The sequence below is a fragment of the Miniopterus natalensis genome, chromosome 9, assembly GCF_054644295.1.
Source record: "Miniopterus natalensis isolate mMinNat1 chromosome 9, mMinNat1.hap1, whole genome shotgun sequence".
NCBI lineage: Eukaryota > Metazoa > Chordata > Mammalia > Chiroptera > Miniopteridae > Miniopterus > Miniopterus natalensis.
The window spans coordinates 59,309,972-59,327,071 of NC_142089.1; the positions used below are offsets into that span (position 1 = coordinate 59,309,972).

At 47.7% G+C, this 17,100-nt stretch overlaps 1 protein-coding gene across 2 annotated transcripts in view; it reads right to left on the reverse strand.

Moving 5' to 3' along the window:
• Positions 1-17,100, reverse strand: part of BCAR3 (BCAR3 adaptor protein, NSP family member) — a 106,990-nt gene that overhangs the window by 45,993 nt on the left and 43,897 nt on the right. Inside the window, exon 1 of one of the 2 annotated variants that reach the window (XM_016197167.2) lies at positions 4,059-4,515. The exons of the other annotated variant lie outside the window; for it this stretch is intronic. Coding sequence (XP_016052653.2) covers positions 4,059-4,142 — 84 coding nt within the window. The 5' untranslated portion in view covers positions 4,143-4,515. Of the gene's footprint in view, positions 1-4,058; positions 4,516-17,100 lie in introns of those variants that run through there. 2 annotated transcript variants of the gene reach the window in all.

Consider the following 17,100-nt stretch of genomic DNA (forward strand, 5'->3'; position numbering starts at 1 on the left):
CATCTCTCCAACAAAAACAAGACCTCGGCCAGGATCCAAGCTCTGGGGTCTGTGAGGAGGGGGCTCTGGGACACAGCCCTTGTCCTTCTGTGATGCTGAAACCAGATCCCCAAAGCTCCCAGGGGCCAATGAAATGCATGTAGTTCTCTTAAAAAAAAACCTGTGCCGGGCTCTTGTTTGGAGGGCAGGAGAGATAAATGAGCAGCTAGCCCCCACCAAGAGGAGGGGCTGAGTCACTTGGGAAGCCTTTCCCCAGTAGCTTTTTCTACCCTGCACAGCTCACACTGATGGTGCATCAGCTGCACTGACAAAGCGGAGTTGGGCCATTTTCCACACTGAGATGTATCCCTAGCGCCCAAGCTGTCACAACAGCAGACAGACCAAAGGACCAGTCATAGGGAAAACACGTGGGACCTTTGCTCCGCCACATTTACTCTGACAGTTTCTGATAAAAACAGGTTCCAGGGACCCAACCCTCTTGCGATGAACAGACGGGATACCTGTGTATTCAGAGAGGCTCCAATATTTTTTTTCAGGGGCAAGAGAAACGATTTCACGTTAAACAAAATACAACAACAGCAACAGCACGATTTAAGCTCTTCCCACTATACAGAACTTTGTGGCTGCCAAGGACAGTCAAATCTAGGTATAGGAAAACAGATGCTTAAAATTCACAGCCTTCTCATTGCCAAGACCACTGTCAATGGACTTGACCTCTGGTTAGCTGGGACTTACTGATTCGCTTATCCATAGACTCTGTACTCTAACCTCTCTGCTTACGCTCTTTCAGAAAAGTGGCTATTCTGCACTTGCAGGGTAATTTGTGTCTCTGTGGTTCCCCTGAAGTTTCCTGACACAACCATGCCAACCTTCTGAAGGAGGATCCATTGATAAGGTGACAAATTTCAGCTCCTTTCCTTCCTGCTCACACACAAGAAAAATCACGAGGGAACAGAGAAATGGAGTTTATTCCCAGTGCCAGCTCCAGAAATGTCATCTACTGAGCTTCTCACGAGACTCCTTCCGTAGTTCCCTAGGAGCTGCAGGTGGTCCTGCCACGGCCTGCAGGAGGATTACCTGCAAAACCCAGAGTCCTGAAGTTCCCCTGCAGTCTCTCCTGAAAACCAAGTTCACACTATTCTTTCCCAACTGAACTGCAAACTAAAGTATTAATATATCACCTTGCTTCAGGTTTCTATGGTCTTACTATGGTATCATAGGAAGGACATTCGGCTTGAGGACAGAAAACCTGATTTCTACTCATGGTCTGCCACTGAATGGTCTGGCCAGGGAGTTCCTTTGAGCTTCAGTTTCTCTTCTGTGGAAAGAGGTAAACTGTTGCCCTGCTCAACCCAAAGAACTGGTTTTGAGACTCTAGTGAGATGACTTGTGAAGGAACTCAGATACTGGAAAGCCTTTTGCAAATATAAGGAAATGACATTACTACCTAATGCTTCCTGGTAAGTCCTTCAAAAGCAGGAGCCATCACTCAATTGTCATTATCACCGCACTCAACAGAGTGCTCACACATGGGTGTGGCTACTGCATTTGACATCCAGGGACTTTGGGACTTGAATGTGCTCCACTAGCGTTATGAATCGGGAATATCTTCATTTCAAACTCTTTTCCATTGGGCATAAACAGAATATCTTTCCTTTTCTCACCCAGGATCCAGTGGTCTTTTTGTGAAATGACTGCCACTGTGAACCCCTCCTGGGATGCTAAAATCACGCCTCTCAACGTGGCTGGAAATCTCCTCTGTGACTCAACTCCTAGATGGCCAGCAATGACTACGTGTCCTCCATCTCCCTTCCATCCTTGGCCTCCCATTTAATTCCTTTCCAGGGCCTTTGTATACGTGACCACATGAGGCCCCTAAATATATTCTTAATTCTGCAAAATCTCCACTAAAAAGATCTCATTCCCTGCAAGCACCAGTGTGATTGGTCTCCTATGTAGCGAAGGAGCTTTTATATTTTTAGTTTTCTTCCCATACAACAAACACTATTAATAACATCCGACTTTCTCCAGAGATTATATAGATTCGACCAAATGGAAAGTTACCATGGCTACCGTAGTGTTATTTTTGGTATGAGAAATTCATGCCGGAGAAGCAGCATCCATGGGCAAGAACTGGAGCTTTATTTCCACTTTGCTATCAGGCAATCAATCCCAATTTAATTTTGAAGCTAATTGCAACGGAAACTAATTATGAGCAGCAAGACCTGAAACCCCTAATTACAGTGGAAGTCAATAAAGTGAGGCAGCATTATCATTGGGGCAACACTGGTGGGATGAGGGATTTAAGCACAGTGGATTTTCTTTCCCAGGCAACTATCTAAGCAAAACAAGATATGGAAACACATCTTGGAGGTCAGTGGGAAACCCTAAGTTGGACCTGAAGGCTACATTTTCTGGCGAAGGAGCAGGTCAGGCCCTCTCTCTGTGTTATGAAGATGTAACCCATCCAGGGGTACAAAGCCCAGAGAGAAAGGAGGCTGTTTCTACCAACAGTCAATTACCCAGAGTGGCTGTGGTGGGGAGGCGGGGAAGGGCTAAGCTGAAGGAGGCCCGTCTGGACAAAGCCCATACATTGTGTGCCTTTCAGGCCTCGGGGGCATACAGCAGAGGAGCAGGGGCATCCAAACAGAATCTCATCACTCAGACCCAGATATTTATGGGCTATTTCCTCACATACCAGATGCTGAGTCATACTTTTCTGAATTAGCAGCGGTTGGCTTATGAAAGGACTTCTATTAGAGTACAAACCTACTGCCAATCCCTGAAGTGCACGCTTTCCTCTGGGACCTCTCAGTCTATCTTTGACAGCTTCAAAATACTGCTAATGGCATGACTTCATCTGCCCACGCTAGAACAATCCATATTTAGGTCAGAAACCACATGGTCCTCGAATCACCCCACTGGGCTCTGGGATAGAAAGGGGCTCCTAAATCAGGGAGAGAGCACTTTTAACCAATGATGGATTACTCACCTGCCTCCAAATTCCTTGACAAAGAGACAAAAATGAACTTTGATGAGTGGTTAGAAAGTTACTACTCACTGCAACAGGGCAGTAAAATCATGGGAAGATGAGCCTCTTCCCCATCCAGGGTATATTTTTCTACAAAGGGGTCTTTCTCCCTTTAACAGGCTTTCCTGTTAAATTTTCCTGAGAGATTTTTAAAAAGCATTACTAAGAAGAAAGAAGCCATAACCCTGTTGTGGCTTTTTCAACAGCACTGAGTAAGTGGGTCCCTCAGGAGAGGGAGCTCCGCCGGCAGGGGAAGAATTCCTTGAGAGCTCTCAGCCTCCTGTTTCCCATGAATAAATGAGGCCCACAGTTATGCCGGGGCAGACAGGATTTTTCCAAGGCAGACAAACCCCAAATCAGTGGGAGCCTATAGTCATCTTAATTCTTAGTGTTGTCGCAAGTGGGCAACACAGAACACAGGCCTCGTCTTGAATTAGTCCAATGAGGTTCTTTGCATATTTTCGTCGCAATAGTGTACTGACACATTGCGCAAAACCTTTGGCATTGGTCTTGTAACAAAGGTTAAAAATGGGAGCAGTGAAGAAAAAGCCAGTTCTGAATAATGAAATGTTTTGAAACCTGGCCGCAATGTGCAAGGAGATATTTGGCAGCTTCTCTACATTGTCTATGTTATTGACATAATGGAGCAGCGGGCTAAGTGGAGAGAGGGGCTCAGCCACCTCACATTTATCATGAACCAGGGAAGAGAGAGACAAAGAGAAAGAAGATAAATAGCTTCGTTATGGAGCTACTTTGGTATAAAATTTCAGCCCAAGGAGACTAAAAGTGTCCTGAAAAACAGAGTTTCATCCCCAAACACAGATAAGGAGCGAGCCCCCTTCTGTGCGGCTGGATTCTGCCTCCAGGGAGGCACACGGCTAGCGGCTTATGAAGATCCATCAGTCAAAGCAAGTGCCTCTCCCTACAGCCAGCAGGCTGCAAACTTTCTCTACTGCCTTTTAGAAAACAAACGCTTTCGAGACCCCAAAAGAATTTTAGAGGTACTTCATCTCAAAACCACACCTACCTTGACTCCAAGGAAAGATTTGCGGTGATAGAAGCAGCACAGAGCTGCCGAGAGGGCGTGGAAAGCATTGCACTCCTTAGGCATCTTTCAGTCTTCAGTCCCTGCACCACACACTTTCTTTAGGGTTAAAAGAAAGGGGGCTCAGGGCATCAGAGCCCCGGTTGCTCCGCAGCAGCTGTGCTGCGCCTGCCCGCAGTCCAGTGGCCCAGGGAGTGAGCCAGCTCCTTCTCCCAGGCCAGGCTGGGACTTTTCCCCTCCTCTGAAGCCAATACGATCCACTCACTCAATTCTGGCCGGCTGGTGTCCAGCCTGCCATGCACACAGTGCCAGAAATTCTCATGTGACCAGACTTGCTTTCTGATGAAATTCTAACCGCTCTTAGAAGAGGCTTTGGGCTTTAGCTGTCCCCTCAATGAAGAGATCCGGCCGAAACCATTATCCCCTCAGCAGCCTTTCCTTCCCAGGGCTGAAGGCACCAGACAAGCTGCTCCTAGAGGCTCTGTCTGTTTGCCTGTCACCCCCAGCATCTAGGGGGTCAGAAAGCACACATCACACCACCTTGTGATGTGACAGAGGCTCCTTTGAGAAAAGGACCTAAAGGTGACCAGGGTGTGACTTTCCCCTAGGAGCAATCCTAGAAGTCCTAAGGAACCCAGGCGGATCCCTGTCCCCACTCTCCCAGTCCATCCCACAACTGTTTATTTTTAATTAGGATGCTCCTGGCAGCCAGCTTGCAGTTGATAACGTTGGAACAGCCATCACTACTGGCAAAGCAACATTTCCTTTTGGTGTTTAATTAGCAAGTCTGTCAGCAAACACCCTGCGCTCCCCATGCCCTTCCCACCCGGCTGTGCAGTCTATTGGGAGGATGGGAGACAGGCTGTGTAGACTCTTCTGACCCAACTGTTTGTCTCACTCCCCTCCTTCACTTATAATACTCCACTTTAATTGCCCAATCTGCTTAACCCAGATCCTCACATCCAGCCTGGCCAAGCTTGGTTCTTCTGTGCTAAGAGGTCTCTGCCTCCACCAAGAGCCTCCTAACGCCTTTAGGGGAAAGTAATTGCTTTTTTTCTTTCATTCCTGTAAGAGTGGAGGCTCAATGATTATGTTTTTTATCAAACCTTGGTTTCTGCCTATAGCTCTTTCTCTCCTACTGTTCCAAATATTAACTTTCTGTGGCTCTGGCCACTCACAAATGGAATGTGTCCTGAAGCTTTCTTAAACTTCACACAGGCAGAGACTTGCAAGGAGGAAGAAACAGAGTCTATTCAGTCCAGAAAGGAACACCACCAGATGAGGCTTGGGGGAGGTATGAAAAACATCCAGTCGGATCAGTGTCAAATACTCAGGAGGCCTCGGCCTTTGGACTAGGTCAAGTAGGCCTGTGAAAACAGGGAATTGATTGTTTTATGCCTGGTGAGCAGCTTCTGGGCTTGCCTGTGTGCTATAGAGAGAGACGGGGTAGAGCCTCCCCATGTCCAACATGGGGATAGACCTGCAAATGCTCTGTCACCACCAGAAAGGAACCACCAGGGCACTGACTTCCTTTCTGTTCTCCCTCTCCTCTTCCTCCTCTGTGCTTCTGGAGATCAGATGTGCAGTCCTGGGAACTCCTGGGTCCCGGGAAGCCCACCTGAGAACCTGGAAGCAAGCACCAAGGATGGTAGAACTCACAGTTTGTTTTTTTAGCTGGAGGGGCTCTTGAAGACGGTCCAGTAGAGGGTCCTCCAAGGTCCTGTACTGTATTCATGAGGAAGCATGTCTCTGCCCTCGCTTTTATTAGACTGGGCTCAAGGGGTAAGTCCACATGGGCAGCCAGGGCCCACAACGCCAGCAGTTGGGTGGAGATGACTTATCAATCAGGCCAACAGCCACCAGGTAAGGGGCCCAGTTTTCACTTGCTATTCCCCTTTCCCTCGGGCTAGGAAAGTCCCCAAGTGGCTAAAAAACACTATCCCCAGCCTTGGAAGAGGGAGAAAAGCAGCTCCTTCAATCCTGCACAGAAATTCCATGAGATTAGTCAGCCAAAGCCCTTGAATTCCAATACCCTACCGGCAGAAAGCATGAATGAAGTGCATTCCTGCAAGAAAATATGCAAATAACTCAGACATGTAAATTACATAGGATTATGCAGCCAAGTGCTCCAGGGCCAGAGTAAAAGCAAGACAAAAGACGCGCAGGGCTCAGGACTCGGCAGACTACCAGCTCTAGTCACCTGAGGCTGTCCCTGTTTACTTTAAGAAATGTCTCCAAAATCCACCAAAACTGGTTCCATCAGGAGTAAAGAATGGGCTACTCTTATTAGGTAACTGTTTCCTACGCACTTTTTATTTTTTTGTTCCACACCAAAAAATAATGTCTGACGCAAGGGTCACAGATTTTAATCAATTTTCTCCCAAAATGGCCAAGGAGAGAAGCTAAAATAACCTGTTGTTATTTCAACTAAAGATGATAATGGCATGAATTCACTGACTTGTTATGCTTTTAAGTGTCTCCCATCCACGCTGATCAATTCCCCCACATTCTCCCCACAACGATTATTCTATTCTTGTTACAAAGACACAGAGGACCAGAACTGCGTGTCACTCAGCAGAGAACAAAGGACCAGGGACTCCAGCCTGTGACTGCAGAACCTGGTATCTGATCACATGGCAACACAAGTAAGAGATTCTCTAACATCTTATAACTGAACCTGTTACGCAGCCCTGTGGAGAGGCTGTGATTTGGTACACATCACTCTGATGATTTAGTACATGTGATTTTGGACCAAAATCTGGATTCAGGATTTTCTAACCACCATGCCCTTTTGGGGACAGGGGTCAGTGTTGCTAATGCAGCTACAGGGACTGCGGGCCAGAGGGGCTCAGACAGAAGCACAGAGCTGTGGGAAAGCTCTGTGCTCTCCAGCCCACCTCCCCCGCCCCCTTCAGCAACTGAAGGCTCACTTCTCTGCATCAAGGGAAACACCTGTGAAAATAGCCAGGGCTGGCAGCCAGGTGGGCCCTTGAAGGAAATACCCATTACCTCAGGTCAAATGTTGCCCACCCATCTGGGAAGAGGGTTCAAGAAGGCTGGAGGAAAGCCCCTGCACAATCATTGCCTTCAATGCCAGTTTCTCCTTGGGTAGCCCTAATATTAACCTGCCCTATTTAGTAACCATGGAAACGGGAGCTGCTGCCAGCCATATTTCAAGATGCGGCTTCCTTTCTTCCTTTCGGCAGCAGCCTTTGGGCTAAGAGAAGCTGAAAGCGAGTACAGTGTCTCTTTCTCAAAGTGCCACAGTCCCCACTAGAAGATCAGGTAGGCCTGCTCTCTGAGACGGCCGGAGGCGAGGTCTGCGCGGAGAAAGGCGTGCCTGCCAGGTGTCTGCTTTTCCCTGTCTCGGGGCGACCAGGAAAATGCTGCTGCTCATACCCTGCACTCCCCTTCCCAAAGCAAGTCCGGAATCGAGGCATTAACCCTCAGGGTGCAGCGAGGTGCTCTTGGTCATGTCAAGCAGCCCTGTGGACAGTGACACTGCCCATGGTGGGCGGTGTGCTGAGACCAGAGGGCACTGGTCCAAGGCTGCAGGTCCCAGCTTGTCCCCGCCCATAGGGACTCAATCAGAATGTCAGTGACCACCAGTCATCATGGTCAAAACAGCTCAACCTCTCGTGGCAACCCCTGAGGCTCTTCACCTCTCCAGAAAAATCCATCTTTCCTGACTTTTTTGTCTTCACTAAACCCCAGTGATTGGGCTCTGGGGGAACAAAGACAGCGTTAACGAGATAGGGAATTAAGGCAAATGCTACGAATTCTGTTTCTCCTGCGTCCTAGGAAGCAGTACGCCCTCTGCAGGCTCGGCAAGAGCCTGGGAAGCTGTGGGTCAGAGAAGGGGCACATTTATCAGTAACCCTGCTTCCCAAAGCCTCCCAGTCACCTGGTCTGTCTGTGTGATTCTGTACACACTAAACCAGGAGGCAAAGTGGTAGGGGAGGAGCTCACTGTCTCAGAGCACACACCCTCACAGAACAAGCGACAAGGCTGGAGGAGCAGAGGTGGAAACCATGGGAACGAAGGGACGCCATCAGGGAAGAGTCACCTCCTCAAGCCAGGCTCAGGAGCTACACAAGCTGTCAAAGACAGCTCAGCACATTTTTCTATATGCAAATGTGATTTATTTCTTGCTCCAAAAAGGAATGCAAACTGGACTCAGGGAAGAAGGCAGGAAAGGCCAGCCCAGCTCTATGGCCACTTTGTGTATTGCTGGCTGCGCTGATGCACACAAGAGGACGGCTGTACACATCTCAGTCTGACAATCCCCCAGACTCCTTAAGGGGATAAAAGAGTATGGCTGTTAAATGGTCTCTGTCGGGAAATGGTATTGATCTGCCCAGCACATAAACAAGATGATTAAGGATAATATTCACACATAGATTTCTCTCCACTGGGCCTTATGTGTTCCCACAAATTTCTATTTCTCTGATTAGCTATTAAAATTGCATAACTGATAATGTGAAGCAAAATTAGGTGAGCTCTGACTTTACTTTCTTGCACTATCACATACAATTTAATCTCATACACCACCCACTATCATCACCATTTTCTGGTATTGTTATTGTTGTAATTAGCTAGTTAATATTAATAATAGGAAGAGAGCAAAGGGGAGTTCAGACATTATAAGCATGGTCATCTGGGCGGCTTCACCAGGAAGCTACAGCTTCACGCTCCCCAGGAGGCCACTGGTCCATTCCCTGCAGATCACTGGGGGAAGGGATCGAACAAAGGGGAAGATGGGCACATGAGCAGTGAAGTCAGGGTGATGAAGGAGAGATGCTTGCCTGTCAGTCTAGCCTGGAAAACAGTGGACTGGCTAGGGGGTGGACCCCATCATAAGTGTGCGAAATCTTGGAAAGTTAATTGGTTAGTTTGAAGAAGCTCCTGGTTAAAATCCCCAGACAAAGGGTTCTCTCACTCTTGCTTTCTCTTGCTCCGTGACCTGCACTCACCCATACACTTGCGTGTTCTCTCTCCATAGCATATGGCATTAAGCAGCCGATTGGCCCATGGCCATGTGGACCCCACACGCAATGGACTGCAGCTGGGAAGCTAGCCAGATACTGGATTGGACTGTACTTTAATATGCAGCAGAAACTAGGGGCAGTGGCCTTAATTCTGGCCCTGCTGAAGACAATATTGGACTTATTCCATGGCAAGACAGAGAGAGATGGGACCTGAGATGGGAACTCCCTTTTACATAATCAAAAAAGCTTTCCATAAAACCCCATCCTCCTGTGGGGGCCTCAGGAAATCCTTTTCCTCACAGCACTCCAAGAACTCCACTTCCACCGATAACAGTATCACCCCAGAAATCCTAAATTATACCAGCTTAATTTTCTGTTTCTAGCATTAAGCCAAAATTAAAAGAATGTGCACAGGGCATAATTCCAACCTCTCAAACAGTAGTCAGACTTTCTGGCGGTCTCAGCCTTCTTCGAGAGTCTATGAAAATCATCGACCCTCCTCCCAGAACAAAAGGCACATACTGTAATGTTTTACATATAATTTCAGAGATTCCTGTGTCCCTAGCAGCCCACCCATATACCCCTGGGAGTCTTACCCACCCATGATGATCTGCCACCCACCTCTCAAGCTTCCATCTATTCTACACTCACTCTGCAGGCATCAGAGCTCCTAGGTTTTCTTTGCTGTACACATTTCTATTTCCCCTTTCTTCTATTTTTGGTGTGAGCTATATAAGCAACTAATAACAGTGACCCAAAGTCCCTTAGAGGCCCCTCCCATGCAGAGCACTGCAGAAATGGGCTGAGGGGCATCTACAAGGCAAGGACAGTGAAGGCTCAGCAGCGAACACCAGTGGCACTGTCCCCCAGCTCTACTGCCACTAGCTCTCCTACCTCACAAGCATTTCTGCAAAATGACATCTTCCCAAAAAACTAAGCTGCAAGACACATATTTGCATGTCTCAAAAGCCATGCTGGGAGGTAGCAGGGTACGGGGAGAGCCGGGGTGGGTTCAAGTCCTTATTGCACCACCAGCAAGCTGGGTGACATTGGAAAATTTCTGAACCTCTCTGAGCCTCAGTTTGCCCCTTTAATTTACTAGGTTTTTGTGAGAATTAAGTGAGATAACAAAGAACTTGGCACCTAACACACGAGAGGCACTCAGCAAATGTGAGCTTCCCTTCCCTTTCAAAGGAAAGGACATGCCCTGTCTCCCACATTTGTTCCTCCTGCAGGGCACGTGCCCAACTGCAGTCTAAATCTCACTCAAACGTTAGGCTGTAAGAACAGGGTGGACAGCCCCGCCCTGAGCCACTGACAGGCCCCAGCTGGTACCACTGCGACTCTCGAATCCTGAAAGCCAGGAAACCATGGGGAGGAGTTTAAGAGTATTTAGCTTTAAAATATTTCTAAGCCTTTACATTTTCAGATCACATATGAAAATTGCACATATGCTCAGCTGTCTCAGGTGATTTTTTTACTCCAGAGCCTTTGTTAGGGGAGCTGTGTGTTTCGACAGACAGCCTGGGTGTCCATAGCATCTGCCCACTTGGCCCGCACCCAGGGGGCTGCTGGGTCCGCCCATAACTACTGAACTCTCAATGACCACCCGTTTCAGCCAGCCTGGCTGGGGAATTTGTGACCCCCACCCAGGATCTGAGTCGCACCCCTTCTTTCCCATTGTCCCCACACCACGTTGGCTGCAGAACTGGGCTTCAGCCGGTCCTGCCTGGGTGCCCTGCCTGATGCTCCTCCCACCTCGTCCCTGCACCTTGCGTAGCCCTCCAGGCTCTCGCCCCAGGACTAGATCTTCCATGTGAGTCTAGAGTCCCCCGAGGACCACCTCCCTGTGCCTGGCTCCCTCACACTTCACTGGCCCACGTTACTGGACACTGCCACCAACCAGTTCTAGAATGAGAGCTGTGCCTGGTGTAGTGCCTTGGACACCGTGCTGGCTCTGCCCAGCTCCCCTCTCTGGACTTTCTGTGCCCTCCCAGGTTCTGCCTCCTGACTGTACCTCGTCCTCTCTAGTCCCTAGTGGCCGGAAATGCCAAAGTTACAGCACATTCTTCCAATGCCACTCCATGCCTGTCACCCACCTAGAACGGCTACCAAACGTCTGAGTGGATGAAGCAGACATGGAGGAATGCTCAAGAAATGCAGGAATCAGGTACAAGGCAGTTTGGCACCAGGCCATCAGGACTAACTCCACTCGCTTCGGCCTCGAAAGCTTGCCTGAGTAAAACAGAAAGCAAGCTTACGAATTCCTTCTCTCTTTCCAAGCAAATTCTAGCCACTTGAATGGCACATTTCAGTAGGAAAATATCCTTTCTTGGTTGTAAACTGATTATGAGCATTAGCATCTGAGGGACATACTGGTTAATTCTGTGTCTTGCCCAAAGGGCTATGAGAATCAGCCCAGACCAGGAGTTTTTAACCTGGGGGTGGGGTGGGCTTCCAGGAGCCACTGGAAATTGTATATAAACTGTTGGGTGAGAGGTCCATGATTTTCACCCAGTTCTCAGAGAGTCATGTGATCCAAAATCCCCACTGATTCAGACTTTCAATGGTCTTACTTGATCTTTTTTTTAGTAGAGAGAGAGGTGAGGAGAATACTCTGATCACCACGGACATGAGCAAAGACAGATAAAGCCTCCTGGCCACCTTGGACACACGCAGGCATTGGCAGGGCTGTGCTTGGTGAGAGGAGGAGAGAGAGAGAGACACTGAGGCAAGCAGTGTTTCTTTCTTTCCTGCTGTTGGATTAGCTTTAAACACCTATCAGAGGGAAGAACGCTTCTGCCCCTTGACCCAGCAGGTAGAAGGGCCTGGTTTACATACAATACTTAACATTACCACTACCTGCAAGCAGAACAGCTACTCACAGCAACCCCTCCCCCCAACCACAGACTTCAGGGATGTGTTCCCAGCAGACTGCAGCAGTCACAGAAACCTTTCTGCCTTTCAGCCGGGGATTCTCAAAGGAAGCGGCACGCACTCCATGTGTAAGACCCCCAAGAGCCAACATTTATACAGAGAGCTTTCACCATAGTGTCTTGTTTAGTACTCACACCATGACACATGTATTATTATCTCCATTGTACATGTGAGATCAAACAGTTCCTAGAGTTAATAATTAAAACAACTATGAATCAGGATGGCTGGATCTATCAGATGTGATAATGGAAGCATGGATTCCACCTGGTTGCCTGGAGTACTTTATCTTGTGCAAATCCAAGAGGCAGAATTGTGGCTCCTGCAACAACCTCCTCCCTCCAACCCAATGACGGATAATCTTGGCAACAAAGACAGCAGTTCTCATCTGAAATATCCCCATTGATTACTGATGGGAAATGGTAAGGACAGGTGGATGCTGAGGCTGGAATCTGAGGAGAACCAGGACAGGTGAGGGCTGGAGGGTTAGGGAACCTCCTTTGTCTTACATGGAGTCGTCAACTGGGCCCATTTCTCCGCAGGAAAAGGCAGAGGCTGTGTTGCATGGGAAGGACCATATTGATTACCAGCCAGCTTCTTCACTTCCTCAGGCAGTCAGCTGCCAAGCACAATGCCACCTATGGAAGTGACATCAGATGGTCAACACTCCTAGTGCCCAAGGTGCAGACAATGGGTTCCTTCTGTCAGTGGCTCAAAGGGCAATACAATACCTGGCCCTGTCGTGTGTGCCCAGAGGAGTGGGAGGGCAGAGTGGAGGAAGAGAGTGACCAGGGAGAGCAGAAGAACTCACCTAGACCAATCTCTAGGCACATACCAGCCTCACAGCTGGGCTACTTGTGACAACAGATATGGGAATTTTTCCAATGCTAAACTATAAGGGGAATCCACAGCCTCTCTGCCCTGCCCCCCTTGTCCCTACAACTTCTCTGTGACCAGATGTGGTCAGATGTGAATCTGACCATTAAACTGGGAGGCAAAGAGTATCCAGCACATAAATAAACCAGAAGAGAAACTAGAAAAAGATGAGTATAGGACTTAAAAGGATCAAAAAGAAAATCTCTCTGCAAAACCTAGTATTCATATGCCAACATTTTACATATGTACCCTGAGTAGACAGAGACAATTAGAAAATATAGCCTAATATACTTCCGACCCTGAAAATTCAGGGGGAAATGATGTAAATAGTAGACAGTGGTTTTTACATCTAAAAGCTTTCCCCCATGGCAGGGGTATTCATACTTGTAATGTGTGTGAGCCCATCAGAACACTGAGCACTGAATGGTCCAGGAGAGACATGTGACCTAAGTTAGATCAATCGGACCCCTTCCCTATGATTTTTTTCAAGTCAGAGTAGAGGGAAAGATCCCCTTTTCTCTGCGGACCATAGCTTTAAGATTATAGGCTAGCCCTGGCTAGTGTGGCTCAGTTGGTTGGGCGTTGTCCTGTGCACAGAAGGGTTGCCAGTTCAATTCCCGGTAAGGGCACATGTCCAGGTTTCAGGCTCTGTCCCCGGGGAGGGGTGTACAGGAGGCAGATGACTGATGTCGCTCTCACATCCATGTTTCTCTCTCTCCCCCTCTCCCTAAAAATCAATAAAAATATCTTTAAAAAAAGAAAAAAAGGTTATAGGCAAGAGCAGCCTATAGCCATTTATTCCCATGACATGCAGAAGCTGATCTGACATAACGAAGTCGGTGTGCTGAGAGAAGCAGATGCAAGGATTAAGAGTCCAGAGATGTTTTCCTTCTCCAAAGAGTCATCGACCCAGGCCACTCCACCCCTGCCCCTCCCAGTCATAAATTTCCTAACTCACATCGTCAGTTTGAGAGTTTACAGGTTCACTTTATTGGTGTGAGATTAAGTAAAACTTAAGATCAAAATACAATACACTGTGTTGGGCTCTACTGGAGTTCACATGTATAAGATGTGATCCCTATATCTGAGAAATGCTAAAAAAGGGGCCAACATAAACTGATGTTACATGAAAACATGGAGAATATACACCCATTAATAACAGGGTTGTACATTCATCTTTCAATGATGGGTGGAAACTAATAGCATTTCACAGCCTACTTCAAGGACATTCCATTAAAGAACTGCATTGTCCTGAGTTTTCAAGGATGAAGCAGACATGAATTTGCCTCTAGGAAAGGGAGAGGTACTCATGGGGTCGGAATGTTCTGTGCCACTGAATGTAGGTGTGAGTGTTACTCCCACGCCCAGTACCCCTCCCAGGCTCATGAGGCAATAGCACCATCCTAAGTTCCTGGAAGACGTTCCCAAGGGCTATTCCGTTCTGTGGAGACAGAAAACCTGTTTCAGAGGTACTGGCTGAGACATTCCCTTACCAAGATCAGGTAGACCTTTACCAGGTAAATTGATAACCTGGGAGGGCAACTCACTCTCATGACTTCTTTCTAGGTCTGGGAAAGGGAATTTGCATAATCCCCAAATTACATTTAGATTTTCCTAAATTTGCTCAATACATAGTCTTTAGCTGACCATGGCCTGGAAGTAGGTTTGGAACCCTGATTCTCTTCCTGTGTGGCCTGATGGAGCTTCCTTTACCCATTGCTATTGCTCTGTTTATCAGAGCGACAAGCCCCAGCTCCAGTTCTGCCTTCCAGCATCGAGCTACTGAAACGCTCCCTACAGTGAGCTCTGTCCTTGTCTGCTCGCCTCAGGACCCATGCCTTGTTCATCATCACCGCTCCAATGCCCAGAACAGTGCCTGAGCAGGAGACGGCCAGTGAACCCAATGGGAGACTGGGGGTTTGGAGGGAGCACAGGGTTCTCAACAAACAGGTGGAAGTAGTTTGCACAGAAAGTGTGTTTGCATATTTCTAGGCAAAGGGTTCTTATTCATCATATTTGCAAAAAGATAAATACCTCCCCTACCAACAGTTAAGAACCACAAAGGTGTGAGACATGACTTGCCACACGAGAGTCAGGAACTCATGGGGTGAACCAGCCTTGCCATCCCTGCAGCTGAATTAGGGGTGGCTCCCTCCTTAGCCCTCAGAGGTACTCACTCCCTTGACTGTAAACCACCTGGGTTCCCAAAGGGGAGGAGCATCCCAGAACATAGTGATTCTTTTTTTTAAAAAATACTCACCTGAGGATATGTTTTTGTATTGACTTTAGAGAGAGAGGAAGAGAGGGAGAGGGAGGGAGGAAGGAGGAGAGAGAGAGAGAGAAACATCAATTGGTTGCCTCCCACATGTGCCCGGCGAGAGAATTGAACACGCAACCTAGGTATGTGCTCTGAAGGAGAACTGAACCTGCAACCTTTTGGCGCACAGGAAGACACGCCAACCAACTGAGCCACCCGGCCAGGGCCAGAACACAGTGATTCTTAACTCCACCACCTGTGTTCTGTGTGAGCCATCCTTGACTGCTCTGCAAACTAGGAGATACCACGATGCGATCCTGTTCTGCCGAGGTTCGAGTAAAGACCATGAGGAGACAGAGGGAAGGAGACCAGGCCATTATGGACCACTCAGACCCTTCAAAAAACACCCACCTGGGCCTGGGGAAAATAAGAACCCAATGGGAGACTGGTGGTCACAGGAAACAGTCCACCAGCTCCATCATTTCCTCTGCACAAAAAGCTCCTTTGAGAATGTGAATGGAGGCTTTATGTGGTAAGTTCTCATGCACAGGCCAATAAAGATGTGAAACAGCCTCTCAGACCAGGTTCCTGCGGCCTGGACACTGAGGTCATTCAAGAAACAATTAGATACCATCTGGAGAAAGCTGGGACTCAGAAGGAAATTGCCTCAAAGGGCCAAACAGCATGTTCTCATTCCCACAGTCTGACACATCTTATCTTCACTGACATAAAGGACACATGGAGCTCAGCCAGCTAACCCATGCTGGGAGCATGAATGGGCAAACGTGGTGGCAATTAATAAAAGCCTAAGGGTCAGGAGAGTGTCCGTTTTCAGCCTGCCCCAAGTAAATTTATCTCTCGACTGCACTCTCACATCCAAGTAGAGCCTCGCAGCCATAAACCAGGCCTTGGCCTCACCAAGCTTTGCGTTTTCACAGTTTTAATCTAAAGCCATTAGAGCAGAACAGCAACTGCTTCTGGCCCAGCTCCTGACAGTCCACAGTAAGCAGTGACTTGATCATGTGAAATAGTATTTACTGAGGATTCACCAGCCACTCGATTGTAAAGAGCAGGCTCACAACTGAGAACTCTGATTTCTAGGTTAGATTCTCAGGTTTTTCTTTCTTTCTTTCTTTCTTTCTTTCTTTCTTTCTTTCTTTCTTTCTTTCTTTCTTTCTTTCTTTCTTTATTTATTTATTTATTTATTTATTTATTTATTTAAAAATCCTCACCAGAGAATATTTTTTCCATTGATTTTTAGAGAGAGAGTGGAAGAGAGGGAGGAGGGGGGGAGGAGAAAAAAAGAGACACATTGATGGGTGGCCTCTCCTCACATGCCCTGACGGGGGCCAAAGATCAAACCTGCAACCAAGGTACGTGCCTTTGATCAGGAATCGAACCCGTGACCCTTTGGTTGGCAGGTCGAAGCTCTAACCACTGAGCAAACTGGCCAGGGCAGTTGGTCTTTTTTTTTTTTTTTTTTAATATATCTTTATTGATTTCAGAGAGAGGAAGGGAGAGGGAGAGAGAGAGAGATAGAAACATCAATGATGAGAGAGTCATTGATCGGCTGCAGCCCATAACCTGGGCATGTGCCCTGACCAGGAATCGAACCCCGATCTCCTGGATCCTAGGTCAATGCTCAACCACTGAGTCACGCCCGGCTGGGCAGGGCAATTGTTTTTAAATAAAAATTTAATGTCTCTTCTCCATTAATAATCAGTATTTTTAGATGTAAATAAAGTTGTTGAGCAAGCTGGTTTAAAAAGAAAAACTCAGCTAGATAGAGAAAAAACATGGACATAGATAACAGGAGGCGATGATTTGTGTTTAAGTGTTTCTGCAGCTTCCTGACAGCTCTGAGTAGCAGGAGACCCTCCAGGGCAGCAGTGCTCTAAGTGTACCCTTTCAGGGAGTCTGTGAGCACAAAACCATTTTCATAATAATACAGGGACATTTTTTGCCTCTT